The following is a 10,131-nucleotide window of genomic DNA, read 5'->3' as shown; positions in this document are numbered from 1 at the left end:
GGCACAATGTACTCTTCACCTACACGTTTTTTGGCCACAGTTTTTGTTGCTGCCTTATTAAGCGCCAGAACAATTTTCACAGTAAAAATCAGATATAAGACAATTATATATACAATCACAGTCACGACCATTACATAAAATCGCAACGATAGATGGATATATATCTGAAAGTTTTCTGAGAGCAGCATCTTCATACAAATTCAATAGTTAAATGGACAACAGGTTCCGATAGTAAACAAAAACAGGAGTGAACTTCCTTTTTCATTGGTGTGTAGAGAAGAAATACTTCCCAGTCCAACAAAACGCTTAGTAGACTAGGATCTGAACTCACTACATCATACCATACATCAACTGATATAACAGAATAGGTCTGCTCCGAATTACATCCCTTGAGGCCACTCTCCGGTTTTAAATGGTGTGTTAAGAGTAAACAGTGGTTAGGTGGGACCTTATGGCTAATGAAAAGTTTCGGAGTGAAAGAGGCATAAACTGGTTGAAGACCTAGCTTTTGAGACAGATTTGAATTTTATAAAGTTAGATGGAAAGCACAGGAAAACGTCATGTAGTTTTTAATCAATCCATTGGCCTGGGTAATTTTAAAATCCTAGGAAAATTAAAAACATCAGACAGCTTCGTCGAACTCTTTTAGCCGAAAAACATGGACCATGTTGATTTATTTATTTGATTGGTGTTTCACGTCGTACTCAAGAACATTTCACGTATATGATGGCGGCCAGCATTATGGTGGGAAGAAACTCACGACCATCCGCAGGTTGCTGGTAGACCTTCCCACGTACAACCGTGGACTATGTAGAAATAGAAGCTGGCTCAATCAAGTTTTACAATAAAGTTTCACATAATATATCATTTTATTTATTCACATTCATCACTACACCGAAATAAGCTTGTTACCAGCTAATCCCATAAAGCATTTGTCGTTAAATTGTAACAGCTTTGATAAATTTTACTTCTACATGGAAATGGTACTCAATATGGATTGCTTTATCCCACATATGACAGAAACACCAACTAAATAAAGAAAAAGACAACTCTTGACCAAAGGAATACATGTATGGCAAAGCATCCCACTTCAGGTTTAAAAAGCATATCATTTTATATGTCTGATATTGCATTTCTCAGAGTCTGGAATTCAAAGTAAGCGAAATCTCGCACAATGTCTGATGGCCTCGTGAGAATTCTAAATTAAATATAGATTAATAGAGTTAACAAGTGAGCCAGAGAAATATGCCTGTGGTCATTTAAGCCTGTTTACGCCCTTGTTCCGAAACAATTAAGGTTAAGTCATTTGTTGTTTGTTCATTTAAGAGCTTTTATTGTAAAGAAATGACATTCTAATAACAACAGAAATACTAAAAGTAAACCCGAGATGTATGGGGAAAGACGGTATTAAGTATATTAGGTTATTAGCATTTTAACTACTTATTTATTTATTTGTTTACTTGATTATGTATAGCAATGTCCTGGAGAAGAGTTCATCCATGTGACGACACGACAAAAACATCCTGCCTCTGTCAAGTAACTGGCGACCTTTCCCATTGTCCGTGGATATAAATGCTTCACATTGAACTGCTTAGTCGTGGGTAGCTGACTCCCTTCGATAGAAGTAAAGCGGTTGGTCGGCCTTTTTACCTTCAGACAAAGTGAAATATCCATTCGCGTCATGTGACCAACAGACGGATTCACCACGCGGTTCTGGGTGGTATGGCAATACAAGTGGTTCTCTTTTGACGGCATCCACGTAAGACTCGCCTGGTGCTAATTTGTAGTATAACACCCATTCTTTAAATTTGATCAGCATTTCCGTGCCGTCCGGGGAAATGTCACCGCCCACTGGGTTTTTCTTGCTGGTGTATCGTGTAAAGTTGGCTTGTCTCTGGACGTTTACGACATTTCCTGTCCCTCAATTTCCGCTAGTTGGCACATGCGCAATCCATGATGGCTCGTCATCCGTCTTAGAGGCTATGTAAAGTTCCTCGTTTGGATCAATCATCAGTGTTTCAGAGTCTTCGTCTGAAAATCTCAAGTTTAAAGACAACAAAAATGCTCCAGCATAGCAATAATGTCAATGGAAAAAAAAAGCCATTTTATTTGCGCTTTTTTCAACCCTATTTTCTCGCAAATATACAGAAATCACCTGCTGTGAACCATGGGTCAAAGGCCTCAAGCAACTTATTGTATTCAATAAGCCACTCCACCTGCCCTTCTATATGTACACATTATGCCCCTCATTGCCCTCGCCCTACCCACGCACATTTCTCTCTCCCTCTGTCTGTAATATGTTTTAATGTATGCTTTAATACACATGGCTTGTAAATTGTTTAGTTTTAGTTTTCTTACGTCTTTATCGTCTTGTGACTGTACACATTTGTTTTCATTGTGCTCTCTACTGTTTATGTATAAGTAAGCCTTAACATGGCTTTCTCCAGTACATTCATCAAGATGGCTACAGTTTTCTTTGATAAATATATCGGTTTGGTCTCCTTCTAAAACATAATTACGCTCAAATATACATGTGCAAAGATGTTGACCTCAGTATCTCTAATATTTATCTTGTTTTGTTTTATTTTCACTGCTTTCATTTACGTTTCTGAGTTATAAGTTTTTCTTTGATATGTAGAGCTCTCTTAGTATTAAAAGTGATAAATATTTCCAGTTCTTCACCAAATGGGAAGAAACATATAAAGATGTCACACTTACTCATATAGAAGTTTTGAGTCCACTTGCAGGGTTTGGTCACGTATTTCTGTCGGCTCCTTCACTCGGTAAATCGTGTGAGGTTCAGGGCCTCCATCACCGATGTCACCGATGTATAAACATGTTTCCTGGCCGCACGTGCCCACGGCAACATCCTCCCAGTCTTTATTGGTGGCACCGGATATGGTGAACGTGGCCTGGATGTGAGCATTTGTAGCGTTGAGGGCGAATATTCGGTTTTGGCCGCCTTTGTCGTTATGTGTGTACAGGATGTTTGGATGTCTCCGGCTGGCAGCTAACCCTGACGCCTCCGGAATCTGGCCGTGATTCACCTGTCCCTTGTTGATGGCGTCACTGAAACTCGGATCTAGATTGAGGGGAAAATTAAATAACCTATATCCAGTGATTAAATTATTATCTTTTACTCATATGACAGAGGTCTGTGTAATACTGGAAGGAATCCGGAGTGACTGGATTAAACCGTAGGCATTGGGCAAGTGACTGACGGACTTTTCCACATGTCATGTAAAAATGTAAATCATTCTGTGATCTCTAACGAACGTTATGTCAGACAACATCAACGGCCGTACTGTCGTTGGTGCCCATGTAGCTTTTCGGCCACTTTTTACCACTAAGGCCCGCAGAACCTGGTAAAAGGCCGGGAAACGTTGATGGTTCCATGTCCGAGCCTGGGACATGTAATGCTTTCTCGGCATGGATTCGCAGTTCCACAAGAAGACACGGTATGTGTACACAGACCTAATTATTCCTGGTAGTCATAGTAGAAACATTGTTAAGTACAACGTAATACATATACATGCACATTGAGCTGTAATTTTACAGCATAGTGTATATCTGATGGTTGCTTGTACCTTTACTGCATTTTACTTTCCAAAAGCGAAACAAAACAGAAAGTGAATGTTGTACCGTTACAGTACATTGCTTATTTACCTATAAAAGTTCTGTAAACTTATGGTCAGAAAAAGTTATTTATGTGCAGAAAAATGCACTGTAGTCTGATTTGGTAGCAAAATTTTACTGTAGAAATATGCCACGTCCTAATACACTCGTCTTCCTTCGAACCATAAATTCCTCAACCAAGGGCCCTTCAGTGTTTCCACTATTGAAGAATATCAAATATATTCTAAACGAATTATTCCTTGTATTTAACCCTGCTGAAGTAAAACTTGCCGCGGGGCCTCCATGGCTCAGTTGGTTAGCGCGCTAACGCAGCCTAATGTCCCAGGAGTCTCTCACCAATGCGGTCGCTGTGAGCTCAGTCCAGCTCATCCTGGCTACCTCTCCGGCCTTAAGTGGGAAGGCCTGCAGCAACCTGCGGATAGTCGTGGGTTTCCCCCGGGGTCTGCCCGGTTTCCACTCACCATAATGCTGACCGCTGTCGTATAAATGAAATATTTTTGAGTACGGCGTAAAACACCAAACAAATAAATAAATAAAACCTGGCGCAGTCATATTTTACATAAAACTCAAAAGATAACAAGCCGGCTACTCGGGAAACTGAAAGGATACTTCATCCGATTAACGTAAAGTTGTTCTTTTTATCATTATTTTACTTTGAGCGGACTATTTTTGGTATCCATAGCTGCGTATCAGTTAACACGGAACCTCTCAGCGATGTGGTCGTTGGGGATTTAATCCCTGACCATGTTCAGCCACGTACAACCTACGGATGGTCGTGCGTTATGTCCGATTTCCTCCCACCGTATTGCTGGCGCCGTCGTAGAACTGAAATACAATTATTCTTAAGAAAAAACCCACACAATAATAATTAAATATTACCATCTTACGGGAATTCACCAAACATAAGTTCCCAAATATGAAGAGAAAACAAGAGAGAGATTACAAGGCTTCAAATACAAATGGAGGAAAACACCAATTTAGAATTTTACTAAATATAAAAAATGCCAAAAAGATATTAAAAGAAAAGATCACAATAAGCGTGATATATAACACTTCTCACACTTACTCGTTTTCTAAATCTAAGTTTTTTTTAAAATATTTAGTATGCGTTAGATACTACATAAATGTCCTAAAGACGTTTAGGCCTATTCTAAATTATATCAGGAGGTTGACTTATCATTAAGTTATTAGTTCACAAAAATGTGCACTTACCACAAGCTACCAAGGCGAAGCAGAGAAGGGAACCGAGCAGATATGAACAAAGTAACATTGACGAGTCCATGTTTTGAGATTCTCACAACGAAGATGTACATCAACAGTCTGATATACTATAGCTCACGGCTGTTTATATAAAGTAGACTGGACTGAGCACGAGTGTAACGCGCAGTGATACAGGCTGTGGACTGTAGGCGTCAGTCCAGTGGGCGGGGCATGGGTGTGATGGGGTGGTGGTAAACTGCCCGGGACTCCCAGCGAAATTCCCAGGTGTGTGGCATTAGATTAGGGGTAATTATCCTTCAGGTGCGATCTGTGGTCAAGTGGTCAAATGTAAGGATTTTCATGTACCATTTGGGACGAGAAACATTTGGTGGCAGTACGAAAATATTGTTTGTCAATTTATAGATATTGACTATGTATTTCATTATTGTCTGACTCCCAATCTCTCAAGAATCTTATTTAAGATATCTGTTAGTGATATTTATTTATTTATTTCTCACCAGTATTATAAATAAATTAATATTATAGCCGGAGGAATGAACAAGACCATCGGGGTCTCATACAACACTTGTAAAGACTTGTAACACTTCAATTTTAGTACAAAAACACTCCAGACAGTATTTCATTTTATGAGCTAATTCCCACCTAAAGTAATATTTGCACTAGAAGGATCCAGCTGCATCACAGACTCAGTCAGGTCAGTATTTCATGAAATTAATGAACACTTTTGTCGCAAGGTCACAGTTTCTCGCTTGTTTAATGATTATTTGTGTCTCCTGCCTACTCCCGATTAAGTACGTGATAACTGTTTGACTCTCCATAATGAACAATTTTGTCATGACGTCGTAGTTTCTGGTTTGTTTAATGATTATTTGTGTCCTCTCCCTGCTCCCGATTAAGTACGTGATAACTGTTTGACTTCCCATAATGAACAATTGTGTCGCAAGGTCACAGTTTCTGGCTTCTTTAATGATTATTTGTGTCCCCTGCCTACTCCTGATTAAGTACGTAATAACTGTTTGACTTCCCATAATGAACAATTGTGTCGCAAGGTCACAGTTTCTGGCTTGTTTGATGATTATTTGTGTCCCCTGCCTACTCCCGATTAAGTACGTGATAACTGTTTGACTCTCCATGATGAACAATTTTGTCGCAAGGTCACCGTTTCTGGCTTGTTTAATGATTATTTGTGTCCCCTGCCTACTCCCGATTAAGTACGTGATAACTGTTTGACATTCCATAATGAATAATTATTCAATAAGCATAATTTTAAATCAGTAGTTGGACCAAAAAAGTTACCTAAAGTATAAATTTGGTTTTTCGAACATATCCACTTGTGTACATTGACATGGACTTGATATTGACTGTTATCATCGTTACGGTTCTAAGCCAAGAGTTTTGCACATTATAGACTATTGTCTTTTGTACTGAGATCCTCTCTAGACCATGCTGGCCTTTTGTGATACTAGACACCTCTTCCACATTTGTCCCTGGGCTTTTGTTCTGGGATACTCGACCGCCTCCATCTTAGATGTGCCTGGGATTTAGCATTTTGGTGTTGGGATACTTGACCCTCTTCCCAAGATGTCCCTAAGCTTTGTGCTTTGATACCCGACCCCCTCCGCCCTTGAACTTTTGCTTTTTCTTGTGCTTGAATACTTGGAGACTTCTCCCCAGATTTCCCTGCACTTTTGTCTTTTGTTCTGAGATACTTGCCTGCTCCTCCCATGTTGTTCCTGGACTTTTGCCTCTTGTGCTGAAATACCCCCGCCCCCCACTTACCTTGATGTCTTTGGCGTTTTGCTTCTTGTGCTGAAATACTTGTCTCCCTCTTCCCTTCATCTCTCTGGTATTTTGCTTTTTGTGCTGATAATTGCTCTTCTCTTCCCGTAATGTCCTTGGACTTTTGGCCTTTGTGCTGAAATAATTAACCCCCCCCCCCCCCCCCAACTTCCATGATGTCCCTGGACTTTTATGTTTTGTGCTGAAATACTTGCCCCTTCTTCCCTTGATGTCCCTGGACTTTTATGTTTTGTGCTCATCCTTGTGAAATGAACCAGAGTAAATAGCAATGACCTAATCATATCGTATAGAACCAAATGGTCCAGGTTTAAACTGACTAAATTGGAGTGAGTGTGTCTTATAAGTTATTCCTGGCCTGTCAACTACGTATTGATATAATTCATGATTAAAGCTATTTTCAACATAGTGGCCTCGCCACGATATGGCTGAAATATTGCCGATGTGGCGTTAAGCCATAATCATTCATTCATTCGAATATGGCGGTGTGAAAATTCTTGAGTATTGCATCATCTGACTTTTACATAAATCACATCAATTCTGCAGTTTGCAGTATCGCAGTTTCCAGCACTGTAAAGAGTTATAAACCTCATCAGTCGTTATCGGTGAGTAAAAGTAGGTTATATAACTTCTGTATACCAAGAAAAATTGTCCAGTTATTACGCTGCTGAGTGTGTTACATGAGCTTAAAGTGCCGCTTCAGTCCTGAGAGAAACCAGGCGAAAATAGGAAAATGATACAAGGGATACGCTACGGAACAGAGTTACACAGCGCAGGTCAAAAATAGTTACGATCAATATCACTATTTAACCTCATTTGGTTTTGAGTCCTGAAAAACAAAATCTTCGTATAGTTTCCGTAAAAAAATTTTCTGATGTGGCGTGGTAATATTCCTTATGTGACGATGAATCAGGAAGATGAGACGTCGAATAATGCATGTATCCTCGAATGACGTCATGCGCGTTTGAAAGAACGACGACATTTGACGCTATATGTCAGCGATAGATGTCGTCAAGTGTTCTTGAATGACGTCACACCGGGCAAAATTGGAAATGACAGAAAACTTTTGATTCTGTAGTATCCTCTGAACTCAGCAAAAGCTGTTTTAATACAATGTATTTTTTGACAATTTATGAAAACAATTTACAATGTCCTGACCATTATCATTTTACCCCGCTTTCAAGACACACAGGTCTTGACACTGAAGTAGCCCATTGAATTGATTCCTTTAATATTTGTCTTTACAACAACCGAACAAATGTCGTTTTCCCATGTCCGTTACAGAAATGTACTATTATATTTGCGCAGAGCGCGAGTATTGAGTGAACACCTGTACATTTAATGAGTTGTATTTTAGATGAGAGTTTTTCAGACAAACCAGCTGTGTAGAGCGATTACTGCCATGGGAATACAAGATTTACCACCGGTTAAAATCAAACTGAAAATCAATAACGTTATATAATGAGCCAATTTACTGAACAGACTCAGAATGACAGCTATCATGAAGAGCAAACAAATGGATCAATCTTACCATTGCACACAATCTACACAAGCAACTGTAAAAAATAATATGGTAAACTAAATGAGGATAATTCTAGATTCTGTAACAGAATCTACACACACTGTATGTATGTGTAGATTCTGTAACAAAATCTACACACACTGTATGTATGTTCTTTTCAGTCGATGATAAAAGTTACTATATGTTGGGATACATATTTTTCTGACATGTTTCGTTGTTTTTCTTGTCGAGCAGTGTAGGATTATTGGGTAATTGCATGATTTGTCGATCGGTCAAATTTTAACCAGCCTGTCTTTTGGCATTGATCATTCATTTAACCAGGTGCTTTAGTGCAAGAAGAAATCGACTTCGAAGATGTGAAATGTTGCACCAAGTGTAACGAGGTGCCTTAATAGAAGAAGAGATCGACTTCGAAGGTGGAAATTTCGCACAAAATGTAACGAGGTTCCATCAAAAAAAGTGAATAAAGACATTTTTCTGCTAAAGTGGGGTAAGTACTTCCCCTGAGTTAACCAACCAGTCAAAATGCTGACATTTGAAAAAATAGATTCTCATTAGCTTCTCAGAATGCTGATAGAGCGAAGCAAAACAGATGGTTACCATTGGTGTCAGGAGGCTGCTAGAGCGAAGCAAAATAGACAGATATTATTGGTGTGTGAAGGCTGAGGGTGCGAAGCAAAATAGACGGTCGTCATTTGTGTCAGAATGCTGATGTCAGCTATAGCAAAGCAAAATAGACATTTATCATTGGTGTCAGAAGTTTGCTTGAGCGAAGTGAACCAGACGGTCGCCATTGGTGTCAGCTGCAGGGACGTAAACCAGACGGTCGCCATTGGTGTCAGGTACAGCGACGTAAACCAGACGGTCGCCATTGGTGCCAGGAGGATGTTAGAGGGACGCAAAATAAACGGTTATCTTGCGTGTTATAAGGCTGAGAGTTTAAAGCAAATACACGGTTGCCATTGGTTTCAGATGGCTGCTAGAGCGAAGTAAAAAGACGGTTACCATTGGTGTCAGGAGGCTAATAGAGTGAAGCAAAACAGATGGTTACCATTGGTGCCAGAAGGCTGCTAGAGCGAAGTGTAACAGGCGGCTACCAATGGTGTCAGGAGGCTAAAAGAGTGAAGCAAAACAGGCGGTTACCATTGGTGTCAGCTACAGGTAAGCAAAATATACGGTTACCATTGCTACCAGAAGGCTGCTAGAGCGTAGTGTAACAGGTGGTTACCAATGGTGTCAGGAGGCTAAAAGTGTGAAGCAAAACAGGCGGTTACCATTGGTGTCAGCTACAGCTCAGCGAAATAGAAAGTTGCCTTTGGTGCCAAATGACTGCTAGTGCAAAGTATAGCAGACGGTTACCATTGGTGCTAGAAGGCTGCTAGACCGAAGTGTAACAGGCGGTTATCATTGGTGTTAGCTACAGCCATGCAAAATAGACCGTTGCCTTTGGTGCCAAATGGCTGCTAGAGCAAAGTATAGCAGACGGCTACCATTGGTATCAGAAGGCTGCTAGAGCGAAGTGTAACAGACGGTTACCATTGGTGTCAGTAACCGCGAGGCAAAATAGACGGGAGGCTGCTACAGCGAAGTACAACAGACGGTTACCATTGATGTCAGGAGGGTAATGGAGTGAAGCAAAACAGACGGTTACCATTGGTGTCAGCTACAGTTAAGCAAAATAGACCTTTGCCTTTGGTGCCAGATGGCTTCTAGAGCGAAGTATAATAGACGGTGTCAGAGGCTGATAATGCAAAGCAAAATAGACCGCTGTCATCGGTGTCAGGAGGCCGCTAGAGTGGAGCAATACAGACGGTTACCAATGGTGTTAGAGGACTGACAGAGGGATGCATTAATGGTGATAACATGGCAAAGCATTGTGCAGGCCTGCACTGATTCGCAGGTGACACCTGCAGAAAAGGTTAGTGATGACATGAGAAAGCACTCTGCAAGCCTGC

General features: G+C 40.4%; 1 protein-coding gene across 1 annotated transcript; it reads right to left on the bottom strand.

The window, feature by feature from the left end:
- Nucleotides 1-1,321: 1,321 nt before the first annotated feature.
- LOC135463584 (uncharacterized) lies at nt 1,322-4,944 on the bottom strand. The gene is made up of 3 exons (XM_064740890.1): nt 4,849-4,944; nt 2,719-3,082; nt 1,322-2,039 (listed from the first exon to the last, which is right to left on the bottom strand). The coding sequence occupies exons 1-3, from the start codon at nt 4,916-4,918 to the stop codon at nt 1,922-1,924; spliced, it is 552 nt and encodes a 183-aa protein (XP_064596960.1). The 5' UTR covers nt 4,919-4,944; the 3' UTR covers nt 1,322-1,921.
- Nucleotides 4,945-10,131: the final 5,187 nt, after the last annotated feature.

Source organism: Liolophura sinensis, chromosome 3, assembly GCF_032854445.1.
Source record: "Liolophura sinensis isolate JHLJ2023 chromosome 3, CUHK_Ljap_v2, whole genome shotgun sequence".
NCBI classification, from domain to species: Eukaryota; Metazoa; Mollusca; class Polyplacophora; order Chitonida; family Chitonidae; genus Liolophura; species Liolophura sinensis.
The sequence above is the reverse complement of the archived record's forward strand: the minus strand, read 5'-3'. Positions and strand labels throughout refer to the sequence as shown.